The sequence below is a fragment of the Vespula vulgaris genome, chromosome 23 (genome assembly GCF_905475345.1).
Source record: "Vespula vulgaris chromosome 23, iyVesVulg1.1, whole genome shotgun sequence".
Classification (NCBI taxonomy): domain Eukaryota; kingdom Metazoa; phylum Arthropoda; class Insecta; order Hymenoptera; family Vespidae; genus Vespula; species Vespula vulgaris.
The window spans coordinates 936,741-954,889 of NC_066608.1; the positions used below are offsets into that span (position 1 = coordinate 936,741).

General features: G+C 31.1%; 4 protein-coding genes across 7 annotated transcripts; all 4 read right to left on the reverse strand.

Annotated features, from left to right (window-relative positions):
* Positions 1-262: 262 nt before the first annotated feature.
* LOC127071802 (uncharacterized) lies at positions 263-1,945 on the reverse strand. The gene is made up of 3 exons (XM_051011482.1): positions 1,746-1,945; positions 799-1,535; positions 263-673 (listed from the first exon to the last, which is right to left on the reverse strand). Exons 1-3 carry the CDS (start codon positions 1,774-1,776, stop codon positions 449-451), a joined length of 993 nt encoding a protein of 330 aa, XP_050867439.1. The 5' UTR covers positions 1,777-1,945; the 3' UTR covers positions 263-448.
* Positions 1,946-2,469: 524 nt separating this feature from the next.
* On the reverse strand, positions 2,470-4,989 carry LOC127071801 (uncharacterized). Its single transcript, XM_051011481.1, has 3 exons — positions 4,145-4,989; positions 2,939-3,600; positions 2,470-2,862 (listed from the first exon to the last, which is right to left on the reverse strand). The coding sequence occupies exons 1-3, from the start codon at positions 4,308-4,310 to the stop codon at positions 2,626-2,628; spliced, it is 1,065 nt and encodes a 354-aa protein (XP_050867438.1). The 5' UTR covers positions 4,311-4,989; the 3' UTR covers positions 2,470-2,625.
* Positions 4,990-6,224: 1,235 nt separating this feature from the next.
* LOC127071797 (vitellogenin-like) lies at positions 6,225-12,274 on the reverse strand. Of its 4 annotated transcripts, none has more exons than XM_051011474.1 (5): positions 12,030-12,274; positions 11,057-11,769; positions 9,569-10,967; positions 9,344-9,465; positions 6,225-8,624 (listed from the first exon to the last, which is right to left on the reverse strand). In XM_051011474.1, the coding sequence occupies exons 2-3, from the start codon at positions 11,708-11,710 to the stop codon at positions 10,668-10,670; spliced, it is 954 nt and encodes a 317-aa protein (XP_050867431.1). In that variant the 5' UTR covers positions 11,711-11,769; positions 12,030-12,274; the 3' UTR covers positions 6,225-8,624; positions 9,344-9,465; positions 9,569-10,667. The 4 variants fall into 4 exon arrangements, with proteins under 4 accessions (XP_050867431.1, XP_050867430.1, XP_050867429.1 ...); XM_051011473.1 differs by having other exon boundaries at positions 12,001-12,274; XM_051011472.1 differs by having other exon boundaries at positions 11,057-12,274.
* A 144-nt stretch (positions 12,275-12,418) lies between these two features.
* On the reverse strand, positions 12,419-16,304 carry LOC127071901 (uncharacterized). The gene is made up of 6 exons (XM_051011711.1): positions 16,178-16,304; positions 15,344-16,020; positions 14,724-14,948; positions 13,765-13,903; positions 12,879-13,543; positions 12,419-12,760 (listed from the first exon to the last, which is right to left on the reverse strand). Exons 1-6 carry the CDS (start codon positions 16,206-16,208, stop codon positions 12,560-12,562), a joined length of 1,938 nt encoding a protein of 645 aa, XP_050867668.1. The 5' UTR covers positions 16,209-16,304; the 3' UTR covers positions 12,419-12,559.
* Between the last annotated feature and the right edge of the window lie 1,845 nt (positions 16,305-18,149).

Below are 18,149 nucleotides of genomic sequence, written 5' to 3' on the forward strand. Positions count from 1 at the left end.
CGACGACTATAGTTGAAAGAACTTAATTCGTTTGACTCTGTTCTTACGGCTTGAAGGTCCTTTCATGTTACTTACGATTATTCGACTTGACCTTGTCCAATAATTTAATCAACTCGTTGAGAGAAGCAACGACGATTTAGACGAATTTGCTGAGAATTTTCCAATCTTCCATTCTAATGTCGTAGAATTTCGTAATGTTCGTCGGAGGATTTTGAAAATTTTCAAAAGATAGACGGGATGTGATGAAATAATTTTACGAATGTAATCGATATAATTATTTAATAATTCTTTCGAATATTCTTTGCTCCATCGATAATAACGTGTTAACTTATGAGAATAAATTGAGGATCTACTTTATCGATAGTCGGATATATCAAAGAAAGTTTTCTAACAAAATATTAACTACGGTACATGTTTTAACAAAAGAAACGGTCTTAATGGATACACGTTAATCGATTAAATTATTTTCCGTGATGTCGTCACTAGAAAAATTTAGTATAACCGGGCGGATAATTGTGGGAAGTGGACCAGTTGCTTGATTAATACTCTTCAATTTGACCTTGGTAAATTCGTGAAGGATCGCAGGTTTTAATAATTTTAACTTCACCGTTGTTATCGTAGAACTTTCGAAGGATTCATTTTCTTTAACGTTAATCCGACTGAAGGACGATATCTTTGAAGAAAAAAAATATTTTTGAAATTAAGAGGGATATCAATTTTCCTTTTTTCTTTTATTTAATTCATGCTTTGAGAAAAGGAAAAAGAAAAAGAATAAAAAAAAAAACAATGAGCACTCACCACGTTAGATTTTTCGTTGCTTCCTGCTAACCAAAACATATATTTATCACCGCGAGTACATCTTTTTGGATTTCGAATTTTTTCGATAACCAGATCAATGTCACTAGACATTTTGGGCACATCGATCAATGTTAGCTTTATTTCGTCAAGATCACCGAACGTCGAATTCTTTTCTTCTTCTTCTTCTTCTTCTTCTTCTTCTTCCTCCTTTTCTTTTACTTCTTCTTTCTCTTCTTCCTCTTCTTCAGAAAAGGAGGAAGAAGAACGATCCTTTTCTTTCAAAGAGATATTAAAAATAGTGTCACATTCGCCAAGAGTAAAATTTTCCTTTTTGACAAACGAGAATGTAGTTTTCAAATGTTGACCAATATTAACACCAATATTCAACTGCGCCGCAAAATTATATATCAATTTCAAATGTTCGACGTGAATCGGATTTTCCATGACCAATTTTTCGATACCATTTGCGTTGAAGTCTATTTCGAAATGTTTATTTACGATTATGTCGTTGGTTTCGTTGACGTTGTTAATCATATCAAAGATATGATATGTCAATTTAGAAATCCGACAGAGAATACTGTCCTCGTTTTTCGAACGACAGCCCATGTCGCCATTTAGATCAATCCTTAGCCGATCGTCTTCTCCCTCGTTGATAACGGTTGTCAATAAGTTTACTTGATAATTTATTTCCGGTCCGTACTTCCATTTTTCTATTTCCGGTAGGGCGAACTGTGTCGCTAAATTGAAATTAATTGCTTTTTTTTGTTCCTTATTGTCTATTTATTATTACTAGTATTTACTTATTTATTTTATTATTTTTTTATTTTTTTTTGAAAAAAAAATACATATCGAAACATTTATTATTTGTTTTATATAATTATTGTAATAGGATATATCATGCTATGACGTTTAGAATGATCGTTACTCGATTGATTAACTTTACTGACCTAAGAAGAACGGGATTATCGTCAGGTTCATGTCTCTGTCTTGGCATGGACGTACTACAGTGATTTAACGTTCTTCTTGCTCACGAATCTGCTTTTATATACGACCGGTTAACTTATCATTAAGAGTTAGGATTATCACGTTGTCGTCTTGGTCGTGTTGTCGTCGTCGTCGTCGTCGCCGTCGTCGCCGTCGTCGCCGTCGTCGTCGTCGTCGTCGTCGTCGTCGTCGTTGTAGTTTGCTTCGTTCGTCATCAACGGTACCATTTTAAGATGACGCATGTTTTACGATCAAAACACTTCTCTAAATTCCTTTATACCAGTCTCATTTTAACGAGCGACACTATTGTTTAGACCTTTAGACTAGAATTCGTCGTCGCATATTATCGAATTTCTTCTGCACGCATTTATAGAATCATTTTTTTAAATATATCTACGCGAAACGTCGTCTCTATGTCTTTTTTTTGTAACTGATTTTTCATCTAAATCTTTTCAGTTCTGAGTTTCAAATTTCAATTGTATCGCTGATTACGAGGTCACCGTGTTATTCGAGTTTTTAGGCTAATCGCTTATCTCCTCTCGCAAATGGTTGATTCGATTTATTAAAGTAAAAAAGGAGAAAAAAAATAGAATAATAGAAAGAAACAAACAAAATTTAAGATGCTACCGGATACAGTTACTAATTTATATTACAAAAAACACGAAATAATTAAATTAAACTGAAAAATAATAATGACAGTGAGAATTTTTATTTAAAAAAGGAAACATCCATTAATTGTTATACGTTAATATGTATAAATATAATACTCTTTTTCTGCGTATCAATGAGTTATTTCTATTCGTAACAAAAAGAAAAAGAAAGAAATAAAATAATTAATAATAATTATGTATCGAAATGATTAGATTCGACAGTTTTATGTAAATAAATAATATCGCTCGCAGCATCGGTAGGAAATGATAGATCTTCTGCGCTCTTTCCGATGTTCTCCAAACGGACATTGATCACTTGCCGGAAAACGGAAGTTCGTGGATCGCGATTGATGGTTAATGATTTACCTTCGACTATGGTAGAACTTTCGAAGGAGTCTTCGCAAAAGTGTATCTCACTGTAAGATGATGTCTGAAACATGAAATGAAATATATTATTTAAAAAAGATAAAGACGAGAAAAAAACATCGCGAGTGATTTTTACTTACTACAGTTAGATTAACCGAATTATTAATCTCGATCGGTGATACTTCAGTGGGTCTCTCGCATTTTCTGAGGTTCCTTCTTTTTCTCAAAACAATCGTGTCGCTTAAGAAGTCGTACAAGATCGTACGCATTTTGTAGTTTTTGTAATCAGCGATCGTAAAATTCGTTTCCTTGCAAGGGAATTGAGTTATGCTGAAAAGGGTGTCGCATCTACCAGCCGTAGAATTTTCTTTATCCAAAAATATCAATGAGGACCTGTGTGATCTTAAATCGGTACCAATATTCAATTGGCTAACGATCAATTTGATCAAGCTGTATTCGCTTTCATCGATCTTCGAGGACACTCGAATGCTATCGACTCCATATTTGTCAAAACGTATTTCAAACATTTCCTTGCTAGTTTGTATTCGATCGAAATACGTATCGTGTTTCAAATCCAACAGTACAGATCTTTTCTTTTCCAACGAACACGATAGGATATTTAAGTCTTTCGCTTGGCATTTCATTACGGACGTTAAATTCAACTTGTAAATTGCTGGTTGATTTCTTTCCGCTGATGCTTCGTAATTCATGTTGACGAAATAAGTGTATTCAGGTTGATAATAAGTGCCATTTATCTTCCAATTGTCGGTTTCATTGATCACTGATCCATACGACGTTAATACTGCGAACGAAGTTTGCCTGTTAAGATTTTACAACGACGACGACGACGACGACGACGGCGACGACGGCGACGACGGCGACGACGGCGACGACGACGACGACGACGACGACGACGACGACGACGACGACGACGACGACGACGACGACGACGACGACGACGACGACGACGACGACGACGACGACGACGACGACGACGATTTTCATAAGATTTTGTTCGCGGAAAGTTTTGTGAAGTTTGCTTGATAATAGATACATAAATTGTTTTTTTTTTTTTTATATAATTCTGACGTTAGAACAATAAATTTGGATGCACATAAAGTTACATTTCTTTTTACATTAAATTTGTCGCTTTTTTATACTAATCTACTTTTATTATATACGAAAGAACGTATTTAATATTACATTTAACTTTCATTTTTACTTTTGCAACATCGAGATATTAAGAGAGAAACGGTTTAATAAATTACAGTCTAATTAGATCGAAATATGAATCATAGACTGATAGCGGGGATAGAGAAAGAGAGAGAGAGAGAGAAGTTACCAACCTAAAAAATACGGTATTATCACGAAATCCATGATAGAGTAGAGTTGTAGAAGAAACAAAGATGGTTTCCCTTCTCGTTCAAAGTCCCCGTGCAGAGTGCGATGCAATCTGCAATATACTGCCCTACCACCATAATGCCTATACCTTTTTATCCCATTAAAGCTCATTTCCGTTTTGCACTCGTTATGCAATCATCAACCTACGAGGTCATTTTCGTCTCACTCCCGTAGTAAATTATACTCTCATTTGTGCTTTGGTTAATTTCGGGATGTTAACTCGAATAATTTTTCTCAGATGAATTTTTTGTGGAGAATTTTGAGAAATAAAAAAAATGATCGGTCAATATCGATAACAAATTATTTACCTCATTGCAATATATTGAAATAAATAACAAATATTAAATGTGATTGCAAACGAGCATTGGAAATGTTCTTTTTTTTTTGTTCTTTCTTTCTTTCTTAATTCATAATTACAAAGTTCGATTGGTCTATTCGAAAATTATGTTACTTCGTCGAATTTATGAGATTAGCCTGCTGTACATGTACACACAATATCTGCGTATTTGTCTTCTCTTATATAAGTACATATGTATGTATGTAGGAAATGCTTATCGATATGATTTCAAGCCGATATGTTCAAAGTATCAGTGCGTTTAAGGGTGAAAGGGTTAAATATTCTTTCGATAGGCACCAAACGATATTTCGTTTCTACTTTTTGTCGTTCTCCGTTCATATGGCGTTTCTTTTGGTTTAGAAATTTTAATCGTAAGCCTTTTTCGTAAACTCCGTTAACCCTTAAAGCGAACTTCAATGATTAATCTGTTAAGATATATAACGTAGTTACAAATTTTTTTTTTTTTTTTTTTTTCAATTTAAATTTGACAATTCATTATTCACTTTTTTAATGCAAAAACATGAGTGCGTCAAGTACCAAAATTAAAAAAAGAAGAAAGAAGGGCAAGGGTCTCTAAAATTACAAATGCAGCCCTGTTCATTTATAAAAAAAGCGTGACTGCAAATTCCACGAACTCAATCGATATGGACCAAGAAGTGACCTGCCCTCTACTATGATTTCTTGTGTACTATAACGCGTACTACGTACTATAGCTATCAGCTGATTCATTCGAGCTTCTTCTCCATTCATTCAAATGTACATTCAATATTTTGTATAGTACGAGATGTGGATATCTTTTTTTTTTTTTTTTTTGATTTTTCTTCTATTTCTCTAATAAACGATTAATTTATTATTATTTCATTATTTCTTCGTAATAAATGTTTTGGCAGTTACACAGAAGACACGAATATGTTCCTTTTTATTTTATTTTTTGTATTATTTTGTTTTTTTTTTGTATTTTATTTTTTGTATCTTTTTTTTGTATTTTATGTTTTGTATCTTTTTGTTTCTTTTATATATATTTTTTTTTTTTTATTTTTCTTCTATTTCTCTAATAAACGATTAATTTATTATTATTTCATTATTTCTTCGTAATAAATGTTTTGGCAGTTACACAGAAGACACGAATATGTTCCTTTTTATTTTATTTTTTGTATTATTTTGTTTTTTTTTTGTATTTTATTTTTTGTATCTTTTTTTTGTATTTTATGTTTTGTATCTTTTTGTTTCTTTTATATATATTTTTTTTTTTTTATTTTTCTTCTATTTCTCTAATAAACGATTAATTTATTATTATTTCATTATTTCTTCGTAATAAATGTTTTGGCAGTTACACAGAAGACACGAATATGTTCCTTTTTATTTTATTTTTTGTATTATTTTGTTTTTTTTTTGTATTTTATTTTTTGTATCTTTTTGTTTCTTTTTTATATTTTTTTTTTTTATTTTGCTTCTATTTCTCTAATAAACGATTAATTTATTATTATTTCATAATTTCTTTGTAATAAATGTTTTGGCAGTTACACAGAAGACACGAATATGTTTCTTTTTATTTTATTTTTTGTATTATTTCGTTTTTTTTTGTATTTTATTTTTTGTATCTTTTTTTGTATTTTATGTTTTGTATCTTTTTTTTTTCTTTTTTTTTTTTTGTTGGTCCATTTATATATGTATCCATTATATATGTTTCCATTTATATATGTATCCATCTTGTACTATACATTTGTTTCTCTTGCTATAACTTTGGCCTTTTCATTATCATGGTTTAATAGAATCTTTAAATTCAAATATTTTATCAATATAATAAATATTTAAATAATAATTTGAATTAATAATTTAAATTATAATATGTCTGTTCTCTATTCTCTAGTCAGTTCCTACAATATCGTTCAGGTACTCTCCGAAATACGTCTTTCTTCTTTTTTTGTATACATATAAAAATATATATATTTTTGATAATAAATATATAGATATATATGTATATATGTATATATGTATATATGTATATATGTAATATAATATATGTAATAAAATGTATGTATATATATAAAACGTGATAAAATGTATATATGTTGTATATATATTTATATAATATGTATATAGATAGATAGATAAATAGACAAACACACATGCACACATATACACACGCATATAATACATATATATATGTATTATATTTCTATAGTAATTTTCTTTATGTAATTTTTCTTTTTTTTTTCTTTTTCTTTTTCTTTGATTTCTATCTTACTATAGAAATATAATACATATATATATGATTACTATAGAAATATAATACATTTATGTATATATATGTATTATATTTCTATAGTAATTTTCTTTTGTTTTTCTTTTTTTTTTCTTTTTCTTTGACTTTTATATTATTATGGACATGTATAGATATATATATATATGTATACTATAGAAATATAATATATATATATGTATTATATTTCTATAGTAATTTCCTTTATATAATTATTCTTTTTCTTTTTTAAATTAATTTTCATTGGTCGAATATAGAGCGGTTCTGGATGCGTGTACACTGTCGAAAGAAAAATATTGATTGACTCTGTTCACATGATAATTGAAACATTCGTTCGTATCACGTTCAGTTGGACTCGATCTTATAAATCGGTGATTTCCGTTGAGATTTAAACCAATTCGTATTTTTATATCGGTGTTAAGGAAAATAAACTCTATCATTTTAAGGATTTCGTTAAAATTAAGTCGTTCGTAAAAAGAGCCAATTTTGCACATAGCCAAGTCCTTCAATTTCATTTTGTTCATAAGATCTCTCAAAAGAACGAGCCCTTTGTAGAGATCTTCGTAAGTTGGCCGGTTATAAAAATTCTTTTTATAAACAATATGAAACATGTGCGTGCAATTTTCCGGATTAAGGGATCTAATAATAAATGGAAAATCTACTACGTTCATATGAATGATCGAATTAGGAAACAAATTTATTTCGCGCATATAGTCTCTAATGTATTTGTGATAGGAATAAAAATTTGCGGTGATTACGTGTGCGAAAGGAATGCCAAGTTTCAACGGATTCGATTGGTCTACGATAACTTTTGAATTAAAAATTTCATGTTTGCTTTGATATTCGAGATATTCCCGATAGGAAAATGAACTGCGCGGATAAAGGTAATCGTGATATAAGTCTTTGTTCGTATACCAACTGAAAGTGTTCATCGAATGCTCCTCGATCCTGTGTATGCATTTGTAAAGTAAATTTTTCAAATTTTGATTGGCCAATGAATTATGAAAAGTGAAACCGTAGAAATTTGACTGAAACGGTATGACACATCCACGATCGACTAATTCGAACCAACTGCTATTATTTGCCGAATGATTTTTAACATCGTTATGCTGATATCTTACTTCTGACGTTGTCGATTCTCTAGGTTTCCAACACATATTGATCATCTCACATTCGATAACGTCCGCGCTTTTCGCACTTACTGTAGTTAGGTTTTGAAGATTTAGCTCGAAGAGGATCTCGTTTTGCGTTGTTATTACGTAGTCTATGCAATCCTCTAACTGTCCCCTTTCTATCTCCAGATTTTTAGCTAATCTGGCCAAAAATTCATCGATCGTTCCACTGTTTTCTTTCTTGTTATTTCCTATTGATATCTCATCGGTCGCGTTACGTTGATTTCTGTTAAATAGACGTCCGAAAAATCTTCGAAGTCTTTGCCATCTTGTCTCGTTGTCGTCATCGCTATCCTGATCAGTGGTGTCCATTATTAGCCCGGCGTGATGATCTTGCAAACGAGTAACAAAATCTTCTTGCGTCGGGTCAAATCCTTTTTGATCTTTGTCCACTTTCAAATAGCTTATCGTGTGCTCTTTATGCGATATGACATATCCCTCTAATACGGTCATCCGTATCATCATGAGCGTTGTGAAAATAGGATACTCCCTAATTATCACTCTCAAGACATTTTTTATAAAGAAGGAATATTGGCAGAACAAGCATCTTTTCTTGTCTTGCCAACGTTGAGAATCTTTATAAGTCAATGGGATATTTTTCTTATCGCCCTTCTTAGCACCTCTTCTATCTCTCTTATTCATGGTTTCCATATCTTGAAAAAAAAAAGAAAAATAACGATAATGAATGTTTCATTCTTAAAATATTTAATCGTTAGAAAGAAAAAGTGAATTAATTTGTTTAAACGCGGTATGCTAATTTTATTGGACGATTATTTTTTTAAATCTTAACGATTCCGTTTTCTCCCGTAATGTGTAATACAAATTAAAATCCACGAATTTTGTTAACTTTGCTCGGATGTTATTCACGAACACGATGATTAATTAATTTTTCAAATATTTTAGATATATGCATTCGTGCACATGAGAATTTTATTGTTATTGAGCGACAATTAACGACACTTTTTAAGTATTATAACACTTGTATCACTCTTAATGAATTTTTTTCATGCAATTTGGTCGAAAATGCAAGGAAAATACAAAAAAAAAAGACACAAAAGATATAAAAAGCAAACGAAAAAAAGACAAAAAAGACAGAAAGCCAAAAGAAAAAAAAGATATAAAAGAAGAAAAACGAGCAAAAAAAGTACAAAAGTGAAGAAAATCGAAAGAAAAAAATAGCAAAAGCGAAAGAGAAAAAAAAGAGCAAAACCAAACGAAAAACGAAGAAGAAAAAAAAGAGTAAAACCGCAACAGAAAAGGAAGAAAAAAACAGAAAAATGAAATTGAAGAAAAAAAAGAAGAAAAAAATTGGAACGAAACAAAGGAAACCAATCAAGATAATCGAATTAATTGAAGAAGGATCGAAGCCTACCTTTAAAGATAAGGTAAACGACTGAGAGATCTTCGAAATCTTCTTCGCAAACAAGCTGATAAATCTCGACAAGCACCAATAACAGGTATGACTACAGGTGTTCCGGCGCCTCTATTTAAATGCTGGAGAAAATTAAAGAGGGAGGTTTGATAATATTGGTAATATTATATCTGTATCCCTACTCCAATCCCTTCTCCCGTAGGAATAATATTTGCATCCACCTACCGTAGGATAGTGGGGGATGCTCTACCTATAGTAGACGAGTTCGATGGCTTTGCCACATCCCTTCTAAAGCAATCTGCATCTGTATTTGTTAGCGATATCTCTGGTAGGGGTTGCGCTGAAATGCGCCTGCCCGTTCGTATACGACTGCGTTTTACTCCGCTTAGGAAGATGATCCTTTAAATGTGTAGTGTATTACCAAGGGCACTGGAACATGACAAGCTTTCATGTGGGTGGACGTGGTCTTTCACTATCTCCTTGTTTTGTGTCCATCCCTTACAAATCTCACGTAATTTATTCGCTATACCTGTAAACTCACTTGACATTGAACTTCTTTCTCTGTTTTCCTATTGAAATTATTGCCGATTCAATAATTTCGGTTAATGTCTTTAGTTTAAATCGATAATTCGAAACATACATGTTCTTACGTAATATTTTAACGTGGTATAGGTGTGCAGCTTTATCTTCTTTTTTCCTTTTTAATGTAATATATGTAGGATTGTTCTTTTCTTCTTTTTTTTTTTTTTTTTTTAATATATAAAAACATATATGCGTGTGTGCGTGTTTATACATCTACCTACTAATGATACTTATACACAACTACATACATATGTACTTAGTTTAATTTTTTATAACTTTCATAATTTTTCTTCTCTTGCTTTTTTTTTTTTTTTTTTGAATCTAGCTATTCTCATAATTCTATAATGATTCTACGTAATTGTTATATACGTATAAAAAAACTTTTTTTTCGTAGAACGTTTATAATATTCTTCCTTGTATATGTATATGTACATATGTGTTTTATTAACATTTATGTATATCTATTCAATTTATATAATTTTACATAATAACTAATCGTACATATAAAGCTTGTTCAAAATAACTTTTACCAAGATAAGACCAATCGTAAATATATTGCTTCAAGCTAACTTAAAGGATTATTCCAAGTTTCTTAATTGCGTTTATTAGACGAACTCGGAGTGTTATTCGTTTGTGTGATACGATTAATCTTGGAAGCCAACGAAGTTACTTTTCAAAAGCAATGGGAGAAACGTTAACATTTCGATTGTTAAAACTACATAACATTTTGTAAGTACAACTATCATTTTTTTAAACGAAGAATCGATTTAAATTTGTCGTTGTTTTCAAAAAGTCTAATACTTCTACGTAACATTCGTTTGGTGTAATGATCAAAACTAGAATAAGTATGAATACTGGTGGAAGCTGGATTAGGAATCGTTGGTGGTAAATTTCGAGCAGGATTCACACTTTTTAAGAACAAAATAATTCTCTGACGTGACAATCCGACGTTCGATCCATTCATCGTTATTGGTACACCTTCGGAAATCGTTTCTGAAGAAAATCCTCTTTTGGATATGACCATCCTGGTCTTCGAGGATATCTAACAAAAAAAAACAGAGATTAAAGAAAAAAGTTAATTCGTAATTTAAAAAAAGAAACATTAAATTAACGAAACAAAATTTGTTTTACCATCTCCATAAAAGTTCCTTTCTCGGTATCATCTCTACGACTCGTAGGAAATCCAAAGAAATAAATAGGCCTTCTTGGACAGTTTTTAGGCTGTCTGATCTTTTCAATAATTATTTGACCATCTTGATCGAGTATATCCCTGTAACGTAATTCGTTCGAATCCAACAGAATCATTTCAAAATTCTTTTCTACGTGTTCCTCGTTTTCGTGGTGTTTGCCGGACACGAGTACCTTTGAATCTAATTCGCAATGACCGAAATTAAAATTTTCGATCGTTTTAAACTTAGATTGTCCTTCTTTAAATTCAAAGCCAACGTGAAGTTGACTAACAACAGCTTTCGTTACATCCAATTTCCATCTTGGTATAGTTCTGCTTACAACGAGATTCTCGATACCACGAGAATCGTATCTTATTTCGAACGGTTCGCGATCGAAGGGACAATCGTTAATTGCAATTCGATGATTTCTTGACCATTCGCACGTTGAGTTATTGTTAATCGTTGAAAGGGTTACAACAGGATCTAAAAAATAACAGCTGAGAGCTTCGGTATCTTTAACGCGACATTTGAGCTCGTTCGAAATCGTCGAACAATAAATACGTCTTCCACGATCGATGTCAGATCGAGATAGATCTACGAGAACGTTAAACGTCATTTCTCCACCATATTGCCAATGATATTTTTCTTGAGGATGTTCTGGAGTTAATCGAGCAGCTGAAAATATATAATTATAATATCTATTGCTTTGCATATGGACTTGTACTACGAATGAAAATTTATTATTAATTGTAAAAAGAAGCAAAGAAGATAATTATTACTATATTATACTTTGATAATAATAGTTATTATTGTTATAACTATATATGGAAAAAAAAGACGTATGTTATTATTTATCAACTTCATATTTTCTCTTCGATCGATATATATATATATATATATACATACTTAAAAGAAATGGTAAAATGGTCACTAACATGTTCACTGTTATCACTCGACTAACTCAGACATCTTCTGATTCATCTCCTTTTTATAAGACAGATTAACCGATTCTTTCAACTTCTCCTTGAAAACAATTTCATTAACTAGCGTTTTCCGCGTAGATCGTGATCCTGGTTCCTCCGACGTCTAGCATATTGATCAGAGGCGTAATAGCGTATATTACTTTCCGACGCGCAATCACTCAGCTGAAAATTCTAATGAATTTCTAAGTACACATCACTAAATATTCGATATATTCGATACGACCGCATTTGTTAGATACGATTTAATCATTTGGAATAGTTTAATTAATTCTTTAAATCGATATATTATTTATATTAGTTATATTTGTCGAAATGATTTGTAAATCATCGATAGCCAATAATAATAATAAATCGTACGTTCACTTTATTTTATTAATTAACAATTAATTCGATATTCGTGTTTTCGTGTAGTTTATCGATTATCTTTCATAACAAATGAATTTCTTTTCATCTCTCTCTTCGTTCTTGTCCCGACGACGAGTTTAAATCATAAAGCTGACCGATGTAGCATCGGGGATCAAAGGTATATCGTTTATCGGTGCAGATATCGTTTCCAAATTTAAGTTAATCTTCTCGTGGAACGTGAAATTCCTAGTTTTAGCCTTATTAGTTACTAAAAACTCGTTGACCGTGTAAGAAGTGTAGTTGGAATCCGATATGATTATACGACTCGTCGATGATTTCTGTAACAACAAATTTTCCCCATAAAAAATCGTATATGTATCTATGAAAATCGTAAAAATCGTATATATATATATATATATATATATATATATATATATATCAATCATGACCGCTTACTATAGTCACGGTGACGTCCCGAGGAAAATTAGTATATGCTGATTTGCTCGCAAAAAAATATACCCCGTGTTCGCAATCATTGATATTCCTTCTCTTTTCAATTCTAAAAAATTCCGAAGTAACTTTATTTATTCCATTCATCGGTATTATCTCAAATTTTTCATCCTTCCATTGATTATCGTACGATAATCCGTGATAGAGCTCGATTTTAGCTGGACATTCGCCGAGAAACGATCTTTCGATTGTCGTGAATATTCCATCTTGTTTGTTTCTAATATCTACACCGATATTTAATTGATTAACTATCGAACGTATCATATCGATTATCCATGGTTTCATATGTTTCGTAACGATCAGATTTTTAATTCCATTTTTGTCGAATATTATTTCGAAAGGTTCGTCGTCCATCCAAAGATCTTCGACAGTTTCTCGCGCCAACTCGTATAAAGCTTCCTCGTAAATTTGCATTTTTGCTGCTTCGAAACGACAATTCAAAGTATCGGGAACTCGCGGACGACATTTTAACGTACTGACAGCGTCGAATGCTTTTATATCAGTACTTGCACATGGTTGGCCTCCAGCCTTCTTTACGGTAATAATTTCTACTCGATAAGTGTATTCAGGTCCATGTAGGAGCGATTCGATATCGACCGAAATTCGGCTCGCTTGAAAAAAATTAAATAATCAAGTGAAACGATGCCGAAGAAGAATAAATCGTAGAAATATGGGAAGGACCGGAGGAAATTTGATACGATAGTAAATTCATTTCGATTAGAAGTTATATATTCTTTGTCGTTTATTTTTATTCGAGTTTGAACGTCGATTTAATGATGCAAACATATGTGAAATATTTATTATTTATAATTGCGAGTTTATTAAAACTTACCTAGAAAAAATGGTAATAGCAACAACGTGATCATGATAACGTACGCTATGCAACTGCATTTAAGCTCTTCTCGTTCGCTCCTCTTATATGTACCTATTACCAACATACCCTGTTGACCCCTTAACGCGCTGTCATTTAATTAACCCTATACCTTCTCTCGCTCCCTCCCTCCCTCCCTCTCTCTCTCTCTCTCTCTCTCTATCTAGGAAGCCAAGCTGATAATATGTAATCATCGACAATTTTATAATTTAACAGAATGTCGTCGAAATTTCTTCGAACTAAATCGCACGCATCCTTATCAGTTACATTTATCTATTACCTAATCGTTAAATCATCTTTTTTCTTTACTTTCTTTCTTTCTTTCTTTCTTTGTTTCTTTCTTTTTTTCTTAATTCGTATTAACTTTCCTTAATCTTCTTTTTACTATTTTCTTTATCTTGCAAGAATGATTATTATTACAATTATTATTTTATTTATTTATTTATTTTGTTTTTTCCATGATTAATTGATATTAACGTTTGTTACAATCTGTTTTTTTTTCGTTTATCTTTATTAGAAATTATTCTATACAATTATATTGTGCGTAGACTTACAACTCTCTCTCTCTCTCTCTCTCTCTCTCTCTCTCTCTCTCTCTCTCTCTCTCTCTGTTACGATTTCCGTGTCAGTACATTTAGGGGTAACTTCGTGAAATCAATAAATTATAATAGTAGAGTTAAGCGCCCTTCTTGGATACGTAATCTTGACTTTAACGTGGTAAAATGATACTTACATTAATGTGGAATTCTCAGTTATCGAAGTAATCAATATTTTCTATCGAACATATTCTTTTAATCGAGTAAAATCTTTCTTTTTTATCTCAAAACGTTTCACCATCATTTTTTTTTTTTATTAATTTTTATTTAAAAATAATTTTTTTTTCTTTTTTTTTAATATCGTATAGAATTTAACAAATATTAATCCGTCTTGTAATTTGATCGAGTTTTCACGACGACATCGATGGTCGTCGGATTATATATCCATTTTGAACTACCTTGAGCCGGATGAATAGAATCGAGTGATATATATAAATGATCCAAAACATTACCAAGTTTTTTGTGCTCTTGATCGTATATATCAACGATATTTAACGTCTCGGTGGTGAAACAATTTTTTGAAATCCTCGTGTTACTCTCCGATGATATCTGAAAAGTATATTAGATTTAACATTGATCGTAATTTAAAGTAATCGTGATAACGAATTTCGGATTCTTTTTATTTTTCCTTTATAATCAACGAAAGAATAATTATTTATTAGACCAACGTTCTCGAATGAAAATTGTTTTTCTTTTCTAATAAGAAAATATTCTTTCGAAAGAAAAATAATTTCGCGCGTCAAAACTGTAGTACTTATTATGCAATTAAATTCGAAACTTTCTATTAAAAATTAATGACACATTGACGAATGACGGTAGATCAAACGAAAATAATTTTCTTTTAGTACTTGCCAAAAAATAAATCATTCGTACTAATGTTAATTTAAAACAAAAAAAAAAAAATGCAGTAAGTTTAATCAATCGATTTGAATGAAAATTCTTACCAAACGATCCGTAGTGTTTTCGAAAATAGTACTGTGAATATCCCTTCCAATAAAATAGTATAAATCAGGTGGAACACATTGATCTAGAACAATTTGCCTCTTGATTCGTATAATTTCGTCGTCGTTCAATTTCGAATCGATAAGTAACACCAAATCGAATTTCTTATTATCGCAATAATTATTAACTTTCGATCGTAAAATTTTGTAATCGGCCGGGCACTCACCCATAAAAAAAATCTGTTTCTCTTGAAAATTATCATCCTTTTGATCTAAATTGGTTGCAATGTTAAGTTGATTAACGATCGTTCTAAACATGTCGATTAAAATCTGATTCACGAGTTTATCATCCTTTTCTACTACATAATGATCGATCCCATGTTGATGAAATTTGATTACGAAATTATTAACACTGAAGTTAAATCGTTCGTAGCTCGTGTTCCTCGCTGGTAATGCACCTTCGCGATCGAATTTTTTCGATGACCATTTACCGATTTTGGCATCTTCGAAATGGCAAATCAAATAATCCTCTCTCGGTAAACATTTCAATGTCATTAATAAAGCTTTACCCATGTAGCGACCCTTTTCTTTTTCGAGATCCGAGATTATGCTCCAGTGTACGGAAAATGAATACTCCGGTCCATTGTACCAAGCATCGTCGTTGATTATCAAATTTGTGGCTGAAAATTATATGCATATATATATATGTGTGTGTGTGTGTATACATACGTATATCGTTGACATTTCTTTTTTCTTTTTCTTTTTCTTTTTCTGTTGCATCAAACAAACGATAGGAGATTATTATTAGAAATTAATTGAATTTGTGACCTTACCGACCTAGGAAGAACGGTATCAGAATGAAGTTCATGGCGGTACTGTCTATAAATAACGTCTGTATTATTCAACAAGTTCCTTTTATATATACTCGGCAAATGACATTGATAGCTTCACAGTATCTCACAATTTAATCCAATCAAATTCATCGCTAATATCGTTTAAATAAAATAATGCTTATTCTTTTACCTTTTAACGTTAACGCGCGATCGGTACGTATAATCTTTTTTTATTTTTTATTAATATTTAGAAAAGAATAAAGAAAAGAGAAGATTATGTATATACGTATGTATTTTTATAGTCATCCTCTTTCATCTAACGTTGATATATAGAATATGTACGTATCTTGTTCCACAAGACCACATGATTCTTATCAATCTCGAAGAAAATAATTCAAGAGATATTAATCGCTCGATTAATAATGCGTTCGAGTAAATGAAAAATAAAATTATAAAAATAATAAAATAATAATAACAACAATAATAATCAACAGGTATTGAAGATTGATTCGAATCGACGTAGTAAGATTCGTAACGTAACTCTCTTTTTCTGTCTCTCTCTGTCTCTCTCTCTCTCTCTCTGTCTCCATCGAGTACACTTGACCGAAGGCTCGATACAACGAAGTAATGGCAATGACCTTGAATTAAATGTTCTATGTGCATACGTTCAAATATTATAACCAATTACCTCCTGCTACATTAAACGGAAAATTATGTCAACATTCTGCTGTTGGTAGAGACACCTCATTGTAATTGTGTCTCGATCAAGGTTTTAACTAGTAAATTCATAAAAATCGATAGTTTAGACACATACGCTAATGTCAAATCATGTATTGATATGTTTATTATGTAATCTTATCGTTAAATGTATGTATTGTTTTATTTCGTGAAAAATCTTTTTATAATTTCTCAAATCTTTCGAATAAGCGTAGTTTATGCATGGAAATGAATTGTGAGAAATTTTTTGTAAGCCTTAAAATAGGCAACTACTTTTACAAGGTGGTTTTTCTAAGTCTCATAATATGCAACCATTCGTACACGAGATTTAATACGCCTTCGAACATGCAACCCTTTACACGAGATTATATACGCCTCGTAATATGCAACCTGTTGTACAAGAATATTTTTTTTTTCTCCGTTTAATTATTATTATCAATCTCGAGTCTATCGCTTCATAGTCGACCTTCAATAGAATTTTACTTTTTTTATTCATTTTTATCATATAAATCAGCATTGTCATCTTGTGGCGAATAAAAGGAAGGAAATAGATTGTATGCTCGGTTGCTTGTTTTTAGGAACTCATTGCGTCTTGTTTCTTAATGGCTTTTAAAAATTTATTCGTTTGATAATTTATTCTTGAGGCATTTTCCTTTTATACCGAGAAATTTTCTGTCATCATTATAAATTATGATTCGTGGATCTTTACCGTAATTTGTATTCCTTTCATTTCTAGTCTCGTTAAGTTCTCTTTCTCTCTCTCTCTCTCTCTCTTTCTCTCTCTCTCTCTTTTTACATTTAATTTTCCATTACATTCGAAATAATAAAAAATAGTAATTAGTTGTCGATAAGTCTTTCTTTTCTTTTTTTTTTCTCGAAGCAAACGAAACAGGTTTTTAGTTAAGTATCGATAATTTATATTTCCTTCCTTTGGAAAAAGCTTCGTTATATTATATATATATTTGTCTATTTTTATTGTTTATATACTTTAGGAACAAGAAGGCATATAAAGATAATTGATAATTTATTACAAATATTCGAAGATTAATATCCATAATGTTTCGAAGAAAAGAAAAAAGAAAAAAAGAAAAGATAAAAAAAAAACAAAACAAAAATAAAGTAGAAAATAAATAAAAAAATAGAAATGTATATGTATCGAGAAGATGGGTTATGCTTTTAGATAAGAATATAAGCAACTCGTAAAACAAAGTATATTGTCTTATCAATGTTGCAGTTACAGTATAAATCACTTATAGAGA

Coding starts and splice junctions, on each gene's coding strand:
- LOC127071802 (XM_051011482.1), bottom strand. CDS start 1,776: ATGAACCTGACGATAATCCCGTTCTTCTTAG. Junction 1,536..1,745: donor GATAATCCCGTTCTTCTTAG/GTCAGTAAAGTT, acceptor ATTTCAATTTAG/CGACACAGTTCGCCCTACCG. Junction 674..798: donor GCAACGAAAAATCTAACGTG/GTGAGTGCTCAT, acceptor TTTTCTTCAAAG/ATATCGTCCTTCAGTCGGAT.
- LOC127071801 (XM_051011481.1), bottom strand. CDS start 4,310: ATGAGCTTTAATGGGATAAAAAGGTATAGGCATTATGGTGGTAGGGCA. Junction 3,601..4,144: donor GATAATACCGTATTTTTTAG/GTTGGTAACTTC, acceptor CTTCGTTCGCAG/TATTAACGTCGTATGGATCA. Junction 2,863..2,938: donor ATTCGGTTAATCTAACTGTA/GTAAGTAAAAAT, acceptor TTCATGTTTCAG/ACATCATCTTACAGTGAGAT.
- LOC127071797 (XM_051011471.1), bottom strand. CDS start 8,622: ATGGAAACCATGAATAAGAGAGATAGAAGAGGTGCTAAGAAGGGCGAT.
- LOC127071901 (XM_051011711.1), bottom strand. CDS start 16,208: ATGAACTTCATTCTGATACCGTTCTTCCTAG. Junction 14,949..15,343: donor AAAACACTACGGATCGTTTG/GTAAGAATTTTC, acceptor TATACTTTTCAG/ATATCATCGGAGAGTAACAC. Junction 12,761..12,878: donor GGGACGTCACCGTGACTATA/GTAAGCGGTCAT, acceptor TTGTTGTTACAG/AAATCATCGACGAGTCGTAT.